Source organism: Halichoeres trimaculatus, unplaced genomic scaffold (genome assembly GCF_033239565.1).
Source record: "Halichoeres trimaculatus isolate MK-OKI-2021-1 unplaced genomic scaffold, fHalTri1.1 fHalTri1_scaffold_22, whole genome shotgun sequence".
In the NCBI taxonomy this organism is placed as follows: Eukaryota; Metazoa; Chordata; class Actinopteri; order Labriformes; family Labridae; genus Halichoeres; species Halichoeres trimaculatus.
The window spans coordinates 21282147-21305094 of NW_027437200.1; the positions used below are offsets into that span (position 1 = coordinate 21282147).

Here is a 22948-nt window from a genome sequence, read left to right on the forward strand (position 1 = left end):
AAACCCCTGCAGGTGTTTCTGGTTGGTTATCTTATTAGAGTGCAATACCATTAGTTTTCAATAATCAACTTTTTCTTTTCTTTTTATTCTATATATAAATATAATTTTCTATTAATAAAAAATAATTAATTTAAATGATTAATTAATTAATCAAAATTAATTGTACAAGATACTGAAAGTTTGGTTTTTATTAAAAGTAAGACATAATTATTACAATTAAAAGAAACAAATTCTTAAAATAGACCACTCTATGTGTACTGAATCAAGATAGTATATAAATTTCACTTTTTTAAATGAATTACTGGAACAAAATAATTTTTCCTTGAAACTCTGCTTTATTTAGATGTAGTTTCATTAGGGTTTTATGTTGTTTAATGTAAAATTTTGTAAGAAAATTTAAGGCTCAAAAATAATTCACAATTTCTGGTTTCATAGATTACAGATTCAGTTGAGATTAAATTCAATTTTGTAAATTAATTTACAGTACCTTTCGGTATGTATTGTTAATGTAGTAGTCTTCAATTTAAATGAATGCCAAGGTATCGTTTACATATAATCTTTATTCACAGATTAACATTGAATTATACATTTCAGCATCCAGGACATTGACAATGTTGATATAACGCTATAGAAATCTCTCTTATTTACAACATATTAACAAATAATAGTTTTTCTGACAATAGGTTTAAAAAGTTTATGATGGTTTCTGCATAAAAACATTTACATGGATGGAAAAAAGTATTATAGTATAATTTTCAACATTTTACAACTGTGATTTTATAAAGAGCAGTACAGCCTTTAATGTTTAAATACAATGCTAATGGATCCTAAAAAGGGATGTTTAATCAAGTTTTGAAGTATTTGTATCTGACAAAAAATATATCCTACAGTTCAACAATAACTTTTAAACATTTCATTGCTTCATCAATTGTTGATTAGGAAAATAAAACAACTCTGTGCATTTTTCTGTGAATGTGAAACACCTTCATCTGTAGCTTCTAGAGAGAAATCAAAAATAACAGGATATACTTCAAAGGTCATGTGAGCAGAAGCAACTATTTACAAAAAAAAAGGGTCCCGAGGCTACACCAAATATTTGGACAAATTTGTGCAGTGAGTTTCAACTTTTAGTGTTTCCTTAAAGATTTTCCTGAACAACAGTGTATCTTTTTGAATTCTTTTCTCAAATCTTTTTTTTTATGCTGTGCCCAAAAGGTGTAACAAATCTTCAATTACAGATATATGGAAACACATAATTTTTAAATGTTTTACCCAGAAAATAGTGCCAATGGTGCAAAAAGTACAGTGAACTTCTTACAAAATAGTAAAAATAAGATTAAACAAGATTGGTTTATAGTGACTTATTTTGCCTATTTTTTATTAATTATTTTGAATTTTTAATGACTTACTGATTTACCCTGAATATAAATAAAACATTTTAAACTTCTTACCACTCTGGGATTGTTTTTACAGTATGTTTTTGGAAATATTCTGCCTTCTACACCTGTATTTTGTCTTTAACTGACATTCAGAGGCCATCATTTCCTTTGACACAACATTTCCCTTCTAAATCCACTAGAGGGAGTCGTTGAGCTGTGAATGTTAAAGTGTCACCACACAGGCTGCTCTCACAAACTTCCAGTAGCATCCTGTAACTCCTCTCTGATTGCATTCAGCTCCACAATCCCGTCATTCAGCACATTTGCCACCTCCTTTATCTGAGCCACCACCTCCTTCTTGCACCCCTTCTTCAGCTCTCTGGAGTCCTTGACGAAGTACTTGTCCATGCCTCCGAAGAGTCCCTCAACCGCATTGATGGCCTCGTCTGTGATCTCAGTGGCTCGCATGACGGGGGAGTCGACTAGGCTGATCATCTGGACGGCTCTGCGGATCTCCCAGTCCTTCGAGTAGTGCTGGGTGCCCGAGCGGAGGAAGGGATGGCCACGGAGTTTGTACAAGCCTTGGTTGACGAAGTGGAGGATCTTGGAGATGTCCTGAAGATGGGTTTCATAGTCTTCCAACACCATTTCCACCTGGGGGTGAAGGAAGAAAGACTTGGGTTAGGCTTGGAAGAAGTGACCAGGTTTCTGATGTCTTAGTTTTAACAATTCAGAGCATCTTTACTTCAAATGGCAATAGTGGTAAGTAAAGAAGTTGTAGTTGCCAATGAAAACAAATATTCGCAACAAAAAAAACCTTCATTAAATTCTAAAACAGGATCACACAGAGGAATAGCTTGATTGGCAAGGGTTTGGCTAAAACAGACCAAAAGACTGCCTTTGTCGTCATACTCCTCTTTGAAAAAGGTATGGACGTCAAATCCTTCTTGCGTCAAATCCTTCTTACCTTCTTGCGGTCGTGCATGTTGTTGACGTTGTCAGAAATGGCAGCAGAAGCCGACGTGATCCCCCCAGCTGTCGCCACTCCAACGCCAACAGCAGTTATCACAAGAGACGCCCCAAAAGTGATGGGTGCCAGAGCCAAACCAGCGATGGCTGCTACGCCACCCACAGCCGTCGTGGTGCCGCCGGTGATCCCGGCAATCTTCGCCTTGTGGTGGAAGGTGCTGATGTCGTCAGCGATGGCGTGGAGAGTGATGACCGACTGCCAGAGGACCTCGGCTCGCTCTGTGAAGACTTTGTTGTAGACTCGGAGGCCGCGGTGGACCTTGTCCGCCAAGATGCTGAATGACCTGGGGATGTTTCAAAGGGAGAGTCCGGTAATTGAGCCAAGTGTTTCAGATCTACAATCATCTATCCGAAAAGCATAAAAGTCTGACTTAATCAAAGTACGTTGACCCTACTTGGACTCATCTTCCTTTAAGACTTTGTCCTCTTCGTCTGATGGCACCTCGTCCCATTCTAAAACAGAGTCAGATTATAGTATTGGACCACGTTTGATAAAAATCTATTTATTTCCTTATATCATGTTTCAATCTGAGTGTGACTCACGTTCCACCGTGTTCCACCACTCCATCAAACTGTCAGTGTCCTGTGACAAAACAAAACAAAGCTTGAGTTCTTCCTTTTTTGGCACAAATAATTTTTATACTTGAACATCATATTTGTGAAGTGTAATGTTTCAGTTTAACCAGTTTAAAAAAGGACTGACCCCTTCCTCATCCCCGTCTTCAAAACCTTCCAAAGCTCGCTCATCCATCTGAGCCGCCAGCCACTCCGCCTGACAAAAATAGACCAGGGCATACGTCAACAGGTCTTTGTGGCATTCAAACACATTAGTCATCAAAACCTGGCTTTTCTTAGGCTGAGCCTTTTATAGATTCCCAGAGTTCTCAGCACTAGCTGGTGCTGTGACTCGTGTGGTAGCTATGCGGCTGAACCGGCTCGGTCACATGTCGAAGGAATGTGTTCCATCAGGAACAAAACAAGAGATAACTAAGCTAGCAGTGGAAAACAACATTTCATGATAGTTTCTCAACTGTAGGTGGAAGTAAACAAAAAGCAGCGTGTGAAAGTGACGCTGTTGTTCATAAGAGAAGAGTTATATTAATTCAACCTATATTAAAACAGGTTGGTTGCATTGTGATTAAAAGTCCAGTTTTTAATGGAGACTTGGTCAAAGTAGGCAGCAGGAAAAGAGCACAAAGTTACAGACCAGGGAACAAAAGTAAAGTTGACAAAAGCAATTTTTTTCAGGTTTAAGAGTTTGTTTCAAGGTTTTTGGTTTGTGACACAAGCAGAGTAAGTTTTAACAGCTTTTTAGACTTGGTCATATTCTTTCATCCAAAACACCTGCTAGTATTAGTCATATTTAGTCATATTTTAGTCTTTTGATCGTTATAGTTTTAGTCATATTTTAGTCTTTTTTATCACAAATAGTACAATATATAATAAATTCAATAAATAAATTTAATAGCAATTTATTGTTTGGTTTTGGTCATATTTGATTCTTTTTGATCATAAATAATACGATATATAATAAATTTGATAAATAAATTTAATAAAAATTAATAAATAAATTTAGTCATATTTTAGCCTTTTGATTGTTACAGTTTTAGTCATATTTTACTCTTTTTGATCACAAATAGTACGATGTATAACAAATTTAATAAATAAATTTAATAGAAATTTATCGTTTGGTTTTAGGCATATTTTATTCTTTTTGATCGTAAATAATACAATATAAAATATTAATGATTATTATTATTAATGAATAAATTTAAAAAAGATTAATAAATAAATTTAGTCATATTTTCGTTTTTTTTTAATCATTATAGTTTTTGTCATATTTTAGTCTTTTGATCGTTGTAGTTTTAGTTGCTGAAAGTTCAAAAAATTTTAAGTCAATTTTTTTTTCACCATTAACTGTATCTTTGCTCTTAATTAAAAAATGTCCCCTTTTAGTTTATTCATTATTGCAGTTCAGAGATTCCTGTTATTGGAATGAACTGTGTGTATTTTGACAAATTAGACATGGCTGGGGGAATTGCGTGGCCAATATTGTTAACGAAAACGAGACTTAGGTTTGTCAGTTTTATCATCTATAAATTACTGGAGCCCGTATTTCTCATCATAATTTTCCTGAATAAACACTGGACGCCATCTCTTAGAGTTTCAAGCATAGACTGTATAAAACATGGACGAAGCTTCACGATGTCACCCGTCTGTTCCTAAAACCGTGACATTGCGGCGGGTTGCGTGACCTGAACTGTGCCTCCGATTGGAAAATTAAACGGTCCTAATAACTTCTAAACCGCAGAGGTAGAAAAAAAATTCACACTGTACTTTAAGCACTTCTGCATAGGCTTCATTTTTACTGACCGGATGTTGCCTCTTGGTTTCAAGATATTCTGTAATAAGTTCCAGGTCAAGGGTGCAAAACTTTCAAATATGGAGATCATGAAAATGCCTTTGGAGCGAAGTAAATACCGTCCAACAGTTTTCTATGTAATAGAAACGCACAGATAGATAGGCTTGTAAATGAAGGTCTACCAATCTATCAGTCTACGGGTCACCAGAGATGGTCGTCCAACCTGGGAAAACAGCTCACAACCATGAGTCACTGCTTTACAAATTTGGTAGTGAACCAGAAAGACACATGGTAAGTTGTACCGATCGTGTGAAACAGGATTTGTTTTCAGATATAAAGTCTATTGAAGGGACCATTGGTATATTTTGAGATGGTCAAAAACATATATCGGATATGGGCACAGGAAACATATCAAGGCTCTGACTTTGACTTACTGGAAACCTGAAACCAAAAATGTTCCTCCTATAAAAGTCAGGAATCAAGTTCGCCAACATAATACGCAGCTTCACAGCTAGTGCCAGTCGCATAGTTGTTTACATAAACAAACAAGAGGCGTTGCTTATTTAACTGTAAAATCTGGGTCATTTTTTTAGGACAATCATGCTAACCAATCTGAGCCAAAGGAGACAAAGGTGAACAGAAGATTAAAGATGCTCTGATTCGATACGGATGAAAGAATCTGTGTTTGATGCCAAATGTGGGCCGAGTACGTTGACTCACCCTCGCTGCCTCTGACAGGAAGTCACCAGACGTAGCTCCTGGTGGATCTTCACACTCCAGATTCATTGCTTTTCTCTAACAAGACAAGATGAAAAGGTTTTAAATCATGTTTTAACCTTTTCTTGTGGCTTTAATCGCAATAAGTTTGGCCACATGGATTCACCTTAGCCTTGGACTTCTTGAAGACTTTAAGTTTTGATGACTTCTTCTGTTAGCAAGAATAAAATGTTTGGTTATATATTTAGCACGGCAGTCTCAAAGTAAGGCCATGAAAGCTGATGGACATAGATACCGGTTTGCACATGTCTGGCTCCTCTTGGTCGCTGAAGTGCATGTCCTCAGGACCCAGGAAGTCTTCTCCTGCTCCGTTAAAGTCATCGTCATCGTAGGCACCCTGATGAAAAAAAGAAAACAAGGGTTAAATCAAAGAGAAAAACATCATCCTGGATAATGCAACTGAAAGAATTCGTACGGAGAGCTTACATTAGCTGGAGGTATGTGTCCGTTTGACATCTTTGATTTGCGTGGGATGGGTACGGGAGGTTTGTTTTTGGACTTCTTCTGACAAAGGAAACAAAAAGTAGACTTGGTTTAGAAAAATAGGCTGTATAATAATTGGTGGTGCTATCTGTGACATCACCCATCTGTATCTGATATGGTGTTTTGAAGCATATCATCGTTGGTAGCCACGTTGGAAATTCTTGAGCCTTGAGCTGTGTGACTTATATAAAAATATCATCTCTGAATCTGTTTGGTTTCTGTTTTTTCCAGAGCCAGCCTCTAGTGGACACTTAAGGATCTGCAATTTATTTTACACTTCTGGAGCGACTTCATTTCTTGTGGTTGGAAGTTAAACCATTGTTAGAATACAAAAAACTACTCAGATGGTGTTTATGCTCTATTTTCAGCTTCTTCCCACGTTAACGGAAGAGTCGACTCTTCTGCTCAGGCAGCACAGAGAGGATTATCTACTTTACAATCAGCAGCTTTGAAAACTTTCTCCATTGTCTGTCAGAAGGATCGTCTCCTGTCTTTTCGTTGCGTAACAGGGTGTATCTGTTTTCATAGCCTGAAATTACCACTTTATCCATTCCGTTCAGCTCGTCCTCATCCAACTCCTCGGCTGAGAAGCTGTTTTTCTTTTTCTGAGGACTGATGTCATCAAGCATGTCCTCCTTCATAGAAAAACAACATTTTAAACTTCAGTTTAGCAGAATAGTTTCTTTGATAACCCTGAATATTCACAGAAGAAAAGATTCACCTTGGAGCTTCGACGGACTGCGTGCAAGAGTTTCATCTTTGTTGATTTCTTCTGTTAATGAAGGATAATTAAACATTTAGTGACAACAAGGTGCATTTTTCTGTGTGAGAATTTTTGTATTATGGGTAACAAAGGAGTTACAGGTTTGACGTCTTCCACTTCGTATGGGTCCACGTCTCCGTTGAGCTCAGCAGATAAGCGAAGGGCCAACTCTTCATCCTCCATATAATCAGCCTAGGTCACAAATAAAAACAACTTTCCTTACTTTGCTTTTGACTGTTTTTTGGAGCTAGCCAGAAACTTGCAAATTTGATTTTTCACAACAACAGACTATGTATCATATTATGAGTTACCCTGCAAACCCCAACTACAGTACAGTCTCATTCAAAAACATGTCGCTAAATGTTAGCTGTACATAACATATTATGAAATGTTTTTAATGAAAAATCCCACCATGCAAGCTGATTGGAGACCTTGGCTTTTACTCTCTTCTGTATTTTCAAAAGCATCAGCCTAGGAAGAAAGAAAATTATACATTATGTCTGACATGTTGAAGAAACTCAATTGTTTTCAAGCTATTGTCTTCAGATTTAAAACAACTACATTTTTTTCCACATTTTTCAAAAAGAGACTGAAGCGAAATTTGAAAGGACTTTTTAAAACACCAGATCTAGCAGTTAAAGAAACGCCTCACTAGATGCCAGTTGTTCACTTTAGATCCATGACGTAAAACTAGAAGAAGTTAGACCAACTGCCAAACACAAACATGCCTATATGTTGTACAGATCTTTGGATAACAATGAAAACAACTTAAAGAAATGTCGTCCCTCCAAAGAACGAGCAGTGGTTTTACAAAAGAAAAATTAATAACAGTTCCAAATGACACCAATGCTCTTTGCAATAAAATCTGTAATAAGACTTTTTACCACAGCTTCTTTATTTATACATCTGCCACCGACTGAAAACAGCTCCAACATCCCAACAGGAAGTTTAAAGAGCACATGGTGCTAAACAGAAGCCATGTTTCCACCAAGCAGTCCAGTTTGGTTCAGTGCAGTTTGGCATTGTTTGGTACAGTTAAGCCTGATCCCGCAGCTGTTAAACAATAGTGGGATGCCATAGCAGCGCGACACAGTTTACCCGCTAATAAATCCAATGAAGAAGAAAAACGCGACACAGTCAACAAAGAGCATAGATGGAAGACATTTCGTCCTCTCTGTGATTGGCATGTAGATCTTTAATACAAAGAACAATCAAGCTTTGTTTCAGAGAAGTCGAAATGCAGCCGCTGTCGGGGTAAGTGACGATTCTTTCGACCAATCAACAGTCTGCAGTGTTGTAGCTCCACTTTCTGAGAGTGGATCGGTTCAGTCTGGCACCCATACGAAAGGGTCCCAAAAAGTGGGATGGCTCGTCCTGGTTATATGGGGATCTGTCTGAGGATAAGTCAGGGGAAATGCCACAAAATGCGCGCCGTACCGGGACTAACCGAACCGGGACTAACCGAACCGGGTCTGCTTGGTGGAAATGTGGCTTAACTCACTGAGCAAAACAAACAAAAAAAACCCAGAAAACATCTAACTGTAAAGAATGATTCAAAGAAAACCATCAAACAACAAAATATTAAACAGAAATAAGAAAAACTCATTAACCAAGAGTTTAAGCTAACCAGACAGCAGGGGGCAATTACCTGGGACTTCTTACGAGCCGTGTATCCATAAGCACCCAAAGACTCATCTTGTGATTTGTCCTGAGGGGAAAACATTAAAAATGTTACTCCGAGACATGTCTTATGTTTCAAAAAAGAAAGACGAATGGAGGCAAGTCAAGACCTTAGGAGCCTTAGAAGCTGTCATTAATGGTGATCACATGCTAGCAGTAACCCAAGCTAGCATCACCAATTTAGTCGAAGAATTATTTTTTCCCCAATGTTCTTCAAAATAAAGTCTGTAATGTGACCTTTTGCCATATTTTTCATGTTTCTGCCACCAAATGAAAAAACTTTCAACATCCACTTCCAAAAGACGTCAAAAACCATGATGCTAAGCTAACTTAACAAAGCGTTAAGTCACTGAAAAAAACAAACAAAAAACTAGCCAAGTACCAAAACTAGCTCAAAGAACTCAATCAGCACAAGCTATTGTCCAAAGAAGTGAAGTTAAGCTAACTAGACCAGCAGACGGTTACCTGGGACTTCTTTCGAGCTGTGTACCCATAAGCACCCAAAACCTCATCTTGGGATTTGTCCTGTGGGAAGACATTTCAAACTGTTACACTCTCCTCGGAAATCTTAATCTACCAAAATTACAACACGCAAAATAGCTAATCCCACCTTTGAGCCTTTGCGAGATGTGTTCCCATGCGCCCCCTTCAGGTCATCGCTCTAGAGAAAGGGTTTAAAATGATGGGTTAAGAAGAATCAACAAATCACTTTAGAGATACCAAACAGAAAAATCTATTTTCCTCCTACCTTTTCTACCATGATGGCAAATCCTCTGTGAGGCACAAACTTGATTTTCATTTTCTTTTTCTTCTTCTGTAGAGAAAAGTTCAACTGCTTCAATCAGGGAATGTTGCATTATTCATTCCTCTACTTTGAAGTAGAAGTGTACAACTGATTTTAACTCAAAAACTCATTATGAAGAAGTGGTCCAACCTCTCCATGCTGGGCTTCACCTCCAGCATCCTCTTCCTCACCGGTGCTGCCGTCCAAAACAGTCCCCTGTAGAAAATGAAAGACAGTAGACAGTAGTACTCCCCGTCTTTGAGTGAGTGATGAAAGTTTGATAATCAGTCAGAAACAGTGGGAACTTTACCTCGGACCATCTGCGTATGATGGAGTTCTTCTTGCTGACCCCTTTAGCGTCATCCTTTTGTGAAATCACATTTTTAAAAAGTTAATAAATCTGCTGTTTGAGTAAGACTTACTTGATGCCTTCATGATTGAGTACCTTTGTTTCTTGGGGTAAAAATCCGTTCACGTGTTTCCCATCAGGCACCGAGGAATTCGTAGATGCTCGCCTCAGTAGATGGTTGACTTTGGTCTTCACTTGTTTCTTCTGTTTACACAAATAAGACGTCAGCCGGTTCAGTCGTAACGTTCAATATTTGTTTAACAGATGTTTTGTAAAGTCTATCGTACCTTGTAGTCCACCCAGGACTGTTCCACGTCTTCATTTTCCCCAGGTGACACGTTCCACTCGGAGATGTAATCCTGGAAAAGACGCTTTCATTCACATCCCAAAGATACAAACAGTAGAATCATGTTGCACACTTAGAGATTAAAGACTTGATTCTTACCTTCGAGGATTTCCGTGAGCTGGGTAGTGTCCTACTCTTTCCTTCTTTGGTATCATCAAGATACTTCTCCTACAAAGTGAAAATCAGTGCTTGAGTAAGACAAACACCCAATCACAACACTGCACTTGTCGTTTCTTTAGAACTGTTTACCTTCGACCCCCTTCTGGACATTAGTGACATTCTGTGTTTCCGCTCCTTCTTCTGCAAAAAGACTTGTGTTAGACCAGAATCTAAAGAATTTCATGGGTATCAATCAAAAATACGACTGTCAGGTTTTACCTTCTCTTGACTCCCGGTGCCGTCCTGATCATCGCCACTTCCTCCATCAGATTCCCCCTGATTGATCTGAGAGACAAGGAAACCTTTGTTCGCCTCATGTGTTGCTTCCAAACAAACAGGAATAACTTCATACTTACTTTATAGGATTCTCGTCGGAGTCTCAGTGTTCCAGACTTGGGAAGAAAAGAAAAACATGAGTTATTCCCTTAACAGCCTTGGACAGGGTGTAAATTTGACATAAAATCAGGAACGCTTCTTACTGGTTTGAACTCTGGGTCGAGCTCAGGGCTGTCTTCAGGCCAGTCTTCAACACACTTTTCCTGTTTGAGTGAAACGCAAAGGAAACTTTTAGACATTGCCGTACCTTTTCAAAGGTACAATGCCTATCATAAGTATTCACCCCCTTGGATGTTTTACCCTCTTTTTGGCTCGCTTTTTTGACACAAAAATTTATTGAAAAAAACTCTTTAATGTCAAAGTGAAAACAGATTTCTACAAAGTAATGTTAATGAGATAAAAATATATAAAGAAATATAATTGTTTGCATAATTATTCACCCCCTTTTTATTTAAATGGTCTAATTCAATAGAGGTCCATTAAATTGTTGCCAATAGTCTCACAATAAGTGAAATGAAGATCACCTGAGTGGTATGGGTGTGTTTCAAGCAACTCAGGGAAAGAGTTATTGAGAAATACAATTCAGGGGATGGATACAGAAAAATTTCCAAGGCATTGAACATCGCCCGAAGTTTGGTGAAATCAATAATCGAGAAATGAGAGGAATATCCACTTTTGTGAATCTGCCGAGATCAGGCCGTCTTTGTAAACTGAGTGACTGTGAAAATAGCAAGTAGCAAGACCCCTACGACTACTCTAAAGGAGTAGGAGAGACTGTGCATATAGCAACTTCTGCCCGGGTTCCTCACCGGTCAAAGCTTTATGAGAGGTGGCAATGAGAAAGCCACTGTTTAAGACAATTTATATTAGATCTCGGCTGGAGTTTGCTAAAAACCACGTGGAGGACTCTATGGTCAAGTTGAAGAAGATTCTTTGGTCTGATGAGACCAAAATTGAGCTTTTTGGCCATCAGACAAAAAAACAAACACTGCACATCACCAAAAACACACCGTCCCCACTGTGAAGCATGGCGGTGGTAGCATCATGCTGTGGGGATGTTTCTCAGCAGCCGGACCTGGAATGCTTGCACACTGCAAAAAGTGAAATCTTATCAAGTGTTTTTGTCTTATTTTCATTAGAAAATTTTTTTTTAGACTCAATACGAGCCAAATTCACATGACCAATCCAGAAAAATGTCTTGTTTAAAGTTAATTAAGGACAAAAATGAGGTCTGAATTGCTTGTAACCAGAAAAAAAATCTGTGGAACAAGAGAAAAGTTACTTGTATTAAGACATTGTTCTAGTCTCAACGAAATTTTCAAGCAATTTTTTCTTGTTCCATTGGCAGATTTTTTTGCTGGTTACAAGCGATTAAAACCTCATTTTTGTACTCTGATAAATTGAAACAAGACACTTTTTCTGGATTGATAAGTTGAAAGTGGCTCATATAGAGTATAATAAGACAATTTTTACTTAAAAAAAGACAAAAACACTTGATAAGATTTCAGTTTTTTGCAGTGTGGAGTTTGGGGGCACAATGAATGCTGCAAAATGCACCAAAATCCTGGAGAACAAGAGAACTACGGCTTGGGAGAAGATTTATTTTCCAGCAAGACAATGGTCCAAAGCATACAGCAAAAGCTACACAGGTATGGTTGAAAAGGACCAGGTAAATGTTCTGGAGTGGCAAGTCAAAGCCCAGACCTTAACCCTATATATAGAGAATTGGTGGCTGGACTTGAAAAGGGCTGTTCACGCTGATACCCAGCGCAAACTGACAGAGCCTGAGCAGTTTTGCAAAGAAGAATGGAGCAAAACTGCTTTGGGCAGATGTACAAGACTTGCATCCAATGGTGCATCTACAAAATACTGACTTGAAGGGGGTGAATAATTATGCAAACAATTATATTTCTTTATATATTTTTATTTCATTGACATTATTTTGTAGAAATCTGTTTTCACTTTGACATTAAAGAGTTTTTTCCAATAAATTTTTTGTGTTAAAAAAGCCAAATTTTATTGACCATGATTGATTTATGAATGCACTAAGAGGGTAAAACATCCCAGGGGGTGAATACTTATGATAGGCACTGTATGTGTGGTAGTCCAACATGTTGAACTAACTACGCAAACCACCCACATGACCAGTTCCTGTTTTTGGGCCATCTTTGCCAAGTTATTGGGCGATGTATAAACCATGAAAGTCTATGACAGAAAGCCTTTAAATTTGCTTGTAATTTACGTCCTTGTTTCTCTTGTAATAGTCAGCCTACCCACTCACCCTACTGTCCACCATGTCCATCTCTGAAGGACATTTTCTAAACTAATTTCCGCATTTTGTAATAAACTGTGAAAACCATCCAAATCAATCAAAACCCACCTGTCCAATAAGCAAGACGTCCTCAAACATAACATAGTTGTCAGACTCTACCAATTTACTTTCCTGTAAAAGAGAAAAACATCACTTTGTGAAACTTATTTGTTATACAATACATTTCCTGCAGCTATAGAAACAAAACAAGGCAACAAGGAAACTGCCGGCTGCTCTACATCTGAAATTATGACTAACACCCAAAGCCAAAGTAGGTCGAATTTAATGAGAGTGCCTACCGGAGTTTTTGGTTTGCGGCGAATAACAGGTTTTGGGAGTCCTTTGAAAGCAAGTTTCGGAGAGGTTTTTGGCACAGGTGTCACAGGCTCAGTCTTGAAATAATTCAAAGAGAGTAATTAAAAGCACAGTAGTCAATGAAAGTCTACAAACAAGAAACATTTCACTAAACTGTGACTTCACATACGAGGTTTGTTGGCAGGGGTGGCTTTGGTGAAGTGGGTGGCTTTTCTGGTCTTGGCGGCTTTTCTGGCCTGGGTGGCTTTTCGGCCTTGTGTTGTCTGATTCGAGGAAGTGGTTTTGGCGGACGTTTGAATGTCTGCACCTGCAAGATTGATGTATAAAAATTGTAAACTGTGCTGAAGAGTAGAAAAGTACATGTCATCAAATGTTGTCCAACGACATACATGAGCCATTTGAGCTTGGGACTGGCTGGGTGTCATGGACAGGTTCCTGGCCCGACTGAAGGGAGACGGCTGAAGAATGTCGTGTTGAGATCCCCCTGGAGTGATCAAGACGATGTCCTGAGGCCTGTCAGAAGAGTTGGACTCGGCTTGATCTGACGGCATTGCCTTGAAGAGGTCTGGTGATGATACCATGTCCATCTGAGGCTCCGACACACCGTTGGTCTTAGAGGGAAGAGGTTTGAAGAGGTCTGGGGTACCATTAGACACATCCTGGAAAGGGTCGTGTTGTTTTGCAGGAGTGGTACCAAAAGGGTCACTAAAACCCGAAGTGTCTTGGAATAAATTCCTCGTGATTGGGCTTGGGAATGGGTCAACTGCAAATGTGGATGACGGGGAAAATACATCCATATCTTTAGCAGAAGTTTGGAAACTCTGCTCTTGGTTGGCAGGTTTCTTGGTGCTGGTTGGTGCTGGTTGAAACAAATCAACGTTATTGGTTGTGGAATTGTAAAACGGGTTTGCCGTGACGGGTTGAGATTTGAACGGTTTGTCAATGTTGCCTTCAGCATCGTCAGGGCTTTTTTTTGTTGGTTTAAATAAGTCTGGTGAGTTCAGGGTCAAATCCTGAAAGTGGCCATTGGTGGATAAAGGTTTGGCTCTGTTTCCTGCAGTTTTACCCTGAGTTTCATGATCCAGAGGGGAACTCTGGAACTCAGGCGGAGGGATCAAGATGGCAGCCAAGTCTGGTTCTCCTGATGTTTTCCGCAAGTCCTCATTTAGATGACCTTTGGTGCCTGATTCCTGGAGAGAAAAGATGATTATTAGGAACATGTTTGGTACCAATGAGTATCTTGTTGGTGCTTTGCTTAGCTTGAAAACAGATGTTCTTTTTACCGACCAAATAATACGTGTAGAAGGGGTTACTCTTGGTTGGACCGCCATTGACTCCATTCTGAGAATCCAAGCGCAGAAAATGAAGAAAGTTCGAAAGGTTAGATTTCAGTTGGACAGTGTGTGCACAAAGGAAAGCAGGGGGCAGCAGTCCCCTCTAATGGCTTAATTGTTGAGAAATATGCTGAAGTGCCCTCTTTGGAGCCATTTGCACATGTGCAAATTTCGGGAGCCCAAACACACGCTTAAGTTCCCACTGCGAGCCAAAACACAGAATAAACCAGCCAAATATGCATTGAAGTGACCTCCTGGGATCCAAAATGTGTGCTTAAGTGGCTTTTTTTGGAACCAAAACAACAACAACAAAAAAATGTGTGCCCAACTGGGAGCCGAAAAGTGTGCCTAAGAGCTCTCTGGAAGTCAAAAATCAGAATAACTGCCCTCTTGGGAGCCAAATGTTTGCCAAATTACCCTCTTGGTTTGGCAAAACACATTTATTTGGATGTAATTTATGCCTGAACGTATTTTTCATTCTTTATTGGTATCTGACGTGTGCTGCGCAGCACACGCCAGATACCAATAAAGACCTTTTGGCCAGGTTGCCCTTGTAAATTAGATCCCGATCTCAATGGGATTTATCCGGTTAAATAAAGGTTAAAATTAAATAAATTTAACTTCTTGTTTGGCCGATTAAAACATAATAGACTTGTTCAAAGTGCCCTCGAAAACAGGTGGAACTTAGTGCCCTCTTCAGTGGCAAGAACAAGCTTGTTGAAACAAAATGACAAATGGACGTCAAAAATACCTTGATGGTCTTATCAAGCCAACTAACCACAATTAATTGCTGCAACAGTATACGTCAACTAAGAGCTGAGGCTGGGGCTCTCTGACTCATTCTCCCCCTGAGGACAAAGAGGAGAAGGCTCAGATTAAGGGCCTAAGTGTTCCCTGAACAGATGAGTCTTCAGACATCTCTTAAAGTAGAAAGGGACTCTGTGGGTCATATAGAGTTCGGTACTTCATTCACCATTTGGAAACAATAGAGGAAAAAATAGTCTGGCTAGAGATTTGGAGCCGCACTGGGCTGGGAGCACCAGGCGTCTTTCACAAGCAGAGCGTAGTGGGCCAGAAGGAGTGTAGACCTGGATGAGGGACCCCAGTTAGGTAGGAGCCATTTTTGTCAATGTTTTGTAAGCCTGATGAAGAGCCAGAAACGCTGATATCCGAGCTGAGACAGTTATGTCGTCAGGTGGAAAAGACCAGAAAAGCTGAGTGTCGTCAGCATAACAGTGGTAGGAGAAGCCATGAGAGATCAATACCAAATACCTAATCAACTTTTTTCTAAACAACACCAACACGATGAAATGCCAAGTGGTGTAAATGCTGACTCATTTTGTTTTTACTTCTTTCAAATAGTTTGAGACCAAAATAAAATTGGAAAGACAGGAAAAAGGACCTTCAAAGAGTTGGCGTGTAAGGTGTGAAACAATGCAGTTGCTTGTTGATGGATCGAGACTCATGACCTAATGCAAGAAATTACTAGAACAACATAGTTGGACGCCAAACACAAACAAGCTATTGTTCAGATCTGCAGATAACATCGTACCTCTGAGATCAAAACAAGTCAGAGAATAATAGTGTCACGAGGAAAAAAACAAGACGAGTACCTGTTCTCTGTCGATGCTGAACTTACCTGTTCAAAGTGCAGTTTCTGATTGTTGGTCATGTCTGGACCAGTAGCTGAACGATCACCTGAGAGCGCACCATCCTGCAACAAATAAACAACAACAACAACATGCTGAGGACACAGAGAGCATGGGACGACGTGCCTCATGCTTTTCTTCTGTCGTGAATCGCTGAGATAAGGAAGTCATGTGTCACCTGTCAGACATGTAAACAAACTGTTGCACAACCCCGTCTATAGTGGCTGCTGATCTTTGCTTTTAACTTTGTGAATAGAATTGCTGGGAGTGTCTTTGTCGTGCACTTAAGAACACGTTGGTGAAGTATCACTTAAGGATTCTCAGCGTAGACTTTTCTTTAAATGCTTCCTCACCTGTCTGACGGACTCGTTCGCAGGTGATCCAGAGGAGTCAGAGGATGATGACACAAGAGTCTTCAGTTAGTGGAAGAAAAATACGAACATGTAGATTATAAACTTTTCAAAAGGAAATAACCAAGGTATCAAATCAAAGTTTGTGTTTTTTAATGTATATTTAAAAGCTGGAAAGTGGAGTCACTCACCTTGTACTGATTCTGGAAAGGGCTCTGGGAAACTTTCTTGAGCATCTGTTGTAGGGTCACAATGCTCTAAACAAACAACACAAGCAAATCATCAGCCAGGTGTAAAATCCAACAGGAATGGAAAATATTTATTCACTTTAATCATTCATTTTAAATTAAATTAATTAATTCATTTACTCATTATATTTAATTAATTTATTTTTCAAATTATTGATTTTAAATTAATTAATTAATTTTTTTCTTGATTTTAAATTAATTAATTAAATATTTTCATTTTTTTTCCCCAAATCTAACAAAATAAACACTGACTGCTCAAGTTTTACCAGAACTGTAATTTTCCCTAAAGATAAAATGTCTTAAAAAACATATTTATATAAATACATATTTAGTAGTATTTTTGATGCCTTGGTATAAATAAACCCTATATTGCCAAACTTATGATATATAACACATGAGTTTAAAGACCTCTTTTTTTATAATTTATAAAAAGTTATATTATCATTATAAAAAGTTTCAATAAAAACCTGCTCAAAAGGGTTTTAAAAAACGTATCCTCCCCCTTAACTTATTTACAACTTAACAACTTAAGCTGTATTTTAGCCCTTTTTAAAGTTGCTGCTGTCATGAAACGATCCATACACATTTTTTTTTAGGAAAATTAATGCTAATTTCCTAGAAGTTGCAGTTTGAGTAAAATCTGACTTGTGACATATTTGGTTTTTTTTTGTGAGTATTTTCTTAAATGAAAAAATGTATGTTTACTAAAAAGTCTACTTAAAAAAGTTGCTGAAATCATTTGTGTATTTTGGGTCAATAAAAAAAAAAATAAAATAAATAAATAAATAAATAAACAAATGAAAATTAATCTCAATAATATTCTCCTTCCTTTTTTTTCTTTTTTCTTTTTTCTTTTTTTTTTTTTTGGATGGTGACTTGGCAGTTTCTTTGGTCCCTGTACAGGAACAATGACAGCTGTCAATCACAGACACCACAGACATTTAGTATAGCTGACATCATGATACTGAAGGCTTGGCTGTCCTCAACCAAACATACTAATGTAAATCATATTACTGCACCAAGGCTCGCACTATTAAAAAAAAAACAGATGCTGTTTTTTTTTAATGGTATTGATATTTTGATATCTTTCACTGGAAAAAAAAAAATACAACAGCCCCCTGTGTAGTTTTTTGTATTTGTCATCACAATAACAAACATCACTAAAATAAAGTTTCTGCTGTTAACAGCTCTAAACTTAACAGACTCTTCTTTCCATGAAAGTTTTACAGAAATTAAAGTAACTCACAGGTCGTCTCTCCCCAGATGAAGCCTCTCCTGCTGCAGATGCATCCTCTCTGTGATCGTCTGGACCCGTTTCGCTCTCCTAACACGGGTTAAAATCACACCACAGTGAGCGCAACACACTTTCAGGGATATAAGTTAGCACGCTTTATAACAGAGAATTATTTTTGGAGAAAAAAAAAAACAAGAAAAACGGCTGTCCATGGGACATTTCTCGTCTAATCAAACTTAAAAAAAAAAAAAAAAAAAAAAAAAAAAACGTTACGCTTACCGTAGCCGTGTCCCCTCTCATGGTAAGAAAAAAAACTTAATGAGTTAAAATCTAAAAATATTCCCACAATAAAGTCTGTGATAAACTCCCTTTGTCATCAAAACGCCGCAGAGCATCTACAGCACTGACGTGACAGACGTTTGTAATTAACTGAAGTTTGATGCACCTGCGGATAGCGAACGCAAACATCCGGTTTGACAGCCTTCAAAATAAAAGCTGAAAGTGCACAGGCTCTCAAGATGAATGTATTCCTTTGGAAAATATTGTGGCAAAAAAGTGATATAGATAGTGGAGATTTTTTTTTGTTTTTCTGACGTTATAGAAATAATTATAAATTAATTATTACAAAATTGCATAATTTGTAAAATAATTGATAAAAACGTACTAATAATACATAAATGTTAAAAAAAGAGTATCATTAAGGTAGGCCTAACAATATTTTTCTTTTTTTGTTTTTTAAATGGCATCAAAAACCTACTAAAACCAAAAACAGATAGAACCCGAAAGTAATTTTTATTTTTTATGTCAGCAAAAGGCCAATAAAATCTCAATTTTCAAAATAAAAGCGTATAAATTTAGTACCATAAACCTGCAAAAATGCATTTTACAACAATGAAACAAAAATATATATGTCCATAAAGTCCATAAAGAAACATATTCGCATTCGGTATACAAAAGTATGGAAACCAAAAAAGGACATTTTCCTTTTTTTTTTTGATTCAGTTGTCCCTGAAAACAAATTGCAGTTTTCCCTTAAACAATGAAAATGCTGCTTTACTTAAATGACATTTCATTTCTGTTATGTTCTTGAAAAATCAACCCAGATTATCTTATTCAGAAATTATAACTTGGTCATAGTTAATATATATATATTTTTTTGTATTTGTAAAATTTGGTGACTGATTAAGACCCAAGTAGTCTTATTACATTACGCACTCTTATTTTGAAGGCCTACACGTTCCTTCATAGCCGCTTCCGGCTGCACCGACTTGACGCGTTGTTACCATTCACCCCACAGAGACATCTGAATGCACACCGACCGGTTGTCCTCGCCCTGCCGCACCGGGCGGTGCTCCAGGTGCGAAGTCACGCTGAAAGCTCGGTGTTGATGGATGAGGAAACTCTGCACAGGTTTTGGATCAGTGACAAATGTCAGCTGTGAAAGACACACTTAATGATGTGTAACATACAACATAACCAAAGATACAATCAGTGATGTCAAGCTTTTGATTTTATTATTATTTTTCATTATTAGGGTCCTCGGCCAACGGAAGAGGGCACCTTCTAGCAAGCTAGAAGGTGCCCTCGGCCGAAGGCCGAGGGCACTATTGTATTTCGTCCGTTTCTTTTTTTTTCTTATTATTATTCCCTCCTCCAGTAAATCGCTTATTAGGTCCTCTTAACATATTCGAAAACTCACCAAAATTGGCACACACATTATGGATGCCGAAAATTTTCGTTTGGTACTAAACATGACCCCCGACATCCCATAATAAGCTCTATAGCGCCACCTAGGCACACGCTAAGGGCCCTAGCTCGGGCTAGGAATGTCGTAGAGAGATGAAACCAACATCAAAATGTTCGTGTCATCGAGACACAAAAATCATACGCTGCTACCCTGGACCTATCTCCAACAGGAAGTTGGCTATTTCCCTCCCAAAATAAAAAATTTTTTTTTTTTACCCTTTCTTTAGAAATTATACCATCTGAAACCAAAAATGGTACATGCTTGAAAATACCATCACATGACAGATGAGACCCTGCTCTACAAAAGTTGTTCAGGAAGTTGTTATTTCAGGCCCGGTTTTCGAATGGTGAGCCCTCAAAGTCGCCGACCGCTTTGGTCAATTTAGGATTTCTCCATGTTAGCAGATGAGGAGAACCGATTTCAGGTCAAAACACACATTCTACTAGTGCCTCATTTAGGCCTCTAGACAAAAAACTACAACTCATAGAGCTTTAAAAATTACATGGTTGGATTCCTGACAAAATCCCCTACAACAACATGATATTTTTACACAGATTAAGCCAACATTGTGACCTACAGGACAAGTAGTGCGGACGTTTCTCATAAATAAAAAATCCATTTCCAGCACTCTTCCATCTGTCTTGTGACGCATTTGTGCTTCTAGAGAAAAAAGTATAACTTGTACAGCTTTAAAAATGCCAAAAATGGATTCCTGACAAGCTCTACTATTAAATATGATATTTTTGACACAGATTGGGATAAAATTGTGGACTCTGTGAGGATTTCTTTACATTAGATGGCTGATAAACTCTCAGTCTCCACTCTGTTTGGGGTTCTGTCACGCTAATTAGAATTCCAAGCATGCAGGTGGTGATGTCATTCAGCATAGCAGAGGATACGTTGCCATGGTATCAACTGACTCCCTGACATCCCATAATATACTCTCAGAGCCATTAGGCTCACTAAAGCCTATTCACACCAATCCAGCCCTAACTGGGGCTAGGAATGTCGTAGAGAGATGAAACCAACACCGAAACGTTCATCTCATTTTGTTGGACACATTGGAGGGAAAACCGGCAGGAGCCCGAGGACCCGTCTAACGCTGCTTGCAGCTTTAATTATTATTATTATTATTATTCCGCACTCCAGTAAATCGCTTATTAGGTCCACTTAACATATTCAAAAACTCACCAAAATTGGCACACACATTATGGGCGCCCAAAATTTACGTTTGATACCAAACATGACCACCGCCATCCCATAATAATCTCTCTAGAGCCTAAAAACCTCTAAAAACCACTCAAAAACACACAAAAATGGCTCTAGCTCAGTCCAGGAAAGTGTTAGAGCGATGAAACCAACACCAAAACGTTCATCTCATTGAGACGCACAAAAAATATAGGAGGTATTTTTGCGTAGCTCCAACAGGAAGCCAGCAATTTCCCCGCCAAAATAAGAGATTTCAGAATTTTTAGCCTTTCTACAAACATTAACTTGTCAATAACCAAAAATGGTACTGGCATGAAAATTGGTTCACATGACAGACCAGACCCTGTTCTACAAAAGTTGTAGGGGAAGTTGTTGTTTCGGGCCCGGTTTTCGAATGGCGAGCCCTCAAAGTCGCCGACCACGCAATGTTAACAGATGGGAGAGGAGCTTCAGTGAAGCAGTTGGGCCTCTAGACAAAAAAGTAAAAGTCGCACAGCTTTAAAAATGACATGGTTGGATTCCTCACAAAACGCTCTTCAAGAAAATCATATTTTTACACAGATTAGGTCAACATTCTGGCCTACAGGATGAGAAGTTTGTCCTTTGGGGAATTTGATCCTCCTGCACTTCTGTGATGATGTCACACACTGATTAGGGGTTCCACACAGCTGGTCACATGACTCAGCAGAGGCAACATTGACTCTCTCCTCCATTAAAGTGCTTATTAGACCCCCTGAACATGCTCAAAAACTCACCAAAATCAGTACACACATTTCAAGCATCAAAGTCTTCAATATAATACCAAACATCCCATAATATTCCCTCTGTCCACATTCTGACACATTAAAACAGCCATAGCAGCCAGTAGGAATGTCCTAGAGAAATCAAACCAACATCAAAATGTTCATCTTATTGAGACGAACAAATTACTTGCTGACACCCTGACCTTTCCCAGACAGGAAGTTGGCTATTTCTCTTCAGCATAGCAGAGGATACGTTGCCATGGTATCAACTGACTCCCTGACATCCCATAATATTCTCTCAGAGCCATTAGGCTCACTTCCACCTATGCACAGCAAAATAGCCCTAACTGGGGCTAGGAATGTCCTCGAGAGATGAAACCACCACCAAAATGTTCGTCTTATTCTGTTGGACACAGTGGGGCCAATACCATGATAGTAGGGCAAAACCGGCATGAGCCCCGAGGACCCGTCTAACGCTGCTTGCAGCTTTAATTATTATTCCGCCCTACGCGTTTCGTCTAATTTGAACCCCTAAACTTGCTCAAAAACTCACCAAAATTGGCACACATATTGTGTAGCTCCGAAAATTTTAGAAAATAAAAAAATTAACCCCCGACATCCCATAATAAGCTCTGTAGCGCCACCTAGGCACACGCTAAGGGCCCTAGCTCGGGCTATGAATGTCGTAGATAGATGAAACCAACACCAAAACGTTCGTGTCATCGAGACGCAAAAATCATGCGCTGCTACCCTGGACCTATCTCCAACAGGAAGCCGGCAATTTGCCTCACAAAATAAAAAAAAAATTTTTTTAACCCTTTCTGCAAAAAATTTCTCCTCTGAAACCAAAAATGGTACAGGTTTGAGACTACCATCACATGACAGACCAGACCCTGCTCTACAAAAGTTGTGAAGGAAGTTGTTGTTTCGGGCCCGGTTTTCGAATGGCGAGCCCTCAAAGTCGCCGACCGCTTTTGGCCAATTCAGGATTTCTCCATGTTAGCAGATGAGGAAAAAAGATTTCAGGTCAAAACACTCACTAATTGTACTTCTACTAGTGCCGCATTTGGGCCTCTAGACAAAAAACTAAAAGTCATAGAGCTTTAAAAATTACATGATTGGATTCCTGACAAAATTCCCTACAACCATATGATATTTTTACACACATTAAGCCAACATTGTGGCCTACAGGACAAGTAGTTCGGCCATTTCTCTAAAGTAAAAAATCCATTTCTAGCACTTTCCCAGCGCTTTTCCAGCGTTTTTGTGACGCATTTGGGCTTCTAGACAAAAAAGTATAACTCGTACAGCTTTAAAAATGCCAAAAATGGATTCCTGACAAGATCTTCTATCAAACATTA

At 38.6% G+C, this 22948-nt stretch overlaps 2 protein-coding genes across 3 annotated transcripts; both read right to left on the bottom strand.

The window, feature by feature from the left end:
* Positions 1-625: 625 nt before the first annotated feature.
* Positions 626-7011, bottom strand: LOC141811343 (uncharacterized). 2 transcript variants are annotated; one of them, XM_074699367.1, is made up of 12 exons: positions 6893-7011; positions 6752-6802; positions 6570-6665; positions 5974-6048; positions 5783-5884; positions 5654-5698; positions 5491-5565; positions 3112-3180; positions 2952-2991; positions 2804-2861; positions 2347-2692; positions 626-2033 (listed from the first exon to the last, which is right to left on the bottom strand). In XM_074699367.1, the coding sequence occupies exons 1-12, from the start codon at positions 6974-6976 to the stop codon at positions 1629-1631; spliced, it is 1446 nt and encodes a 481-aa protein (XP_074555468.1). In that variant the 5' UTR covers positions 6977-7011; the 3' UTR covers positions 626-1628. The 2 variants fall into 2 exon arrangements, with proteins under 2 accessions (XP_074555468.1, XP_074555467.1); XM_074699366.1 differs by having other exon boundaries at positions 628-2033; positions 5974-6051.
* A 163-nt stretch (positions 7012-7174) lies between these two features.
* On the bottom strand, positions 7175-18343 carry LOC141784528 (uncharacterized). The gene is made up of 24 exons (XM_074662367.1): positions 18168-18343; positions 17901-17978; positions 16598-16663; positions 16410-16469; positions 16047-16121; positions 14361-14414; positions 13463-14263; positions 13243-13380; positions 13058-13150; positions 12828-12890; positions 10591-10650; positions 10468-10503; positions 10331-10396; positions 10202-10252; positions 10052-10120; positions 9894-9965; positions 9703-9810; positions 9568-9621; positions 9408-9473; positions 9222-9287; positions 9084-9134; positions 8939-8998; positions 8442-8501; positions 7175-7264 (listed from the first exon to the last, which is right to left on the bottom strand). The coding sequence occupies exons 1-24, from the start codon at positions 18186-18188 to the stop codon at positions 7175-7177; spliced, it is 2358 nt and encodes a 785-aa protein (XP_074518468.1). The 5' UTR covers positions 18189-18343.
* Positions 18344-22948: the final 4605 nt, after the last annotated feature.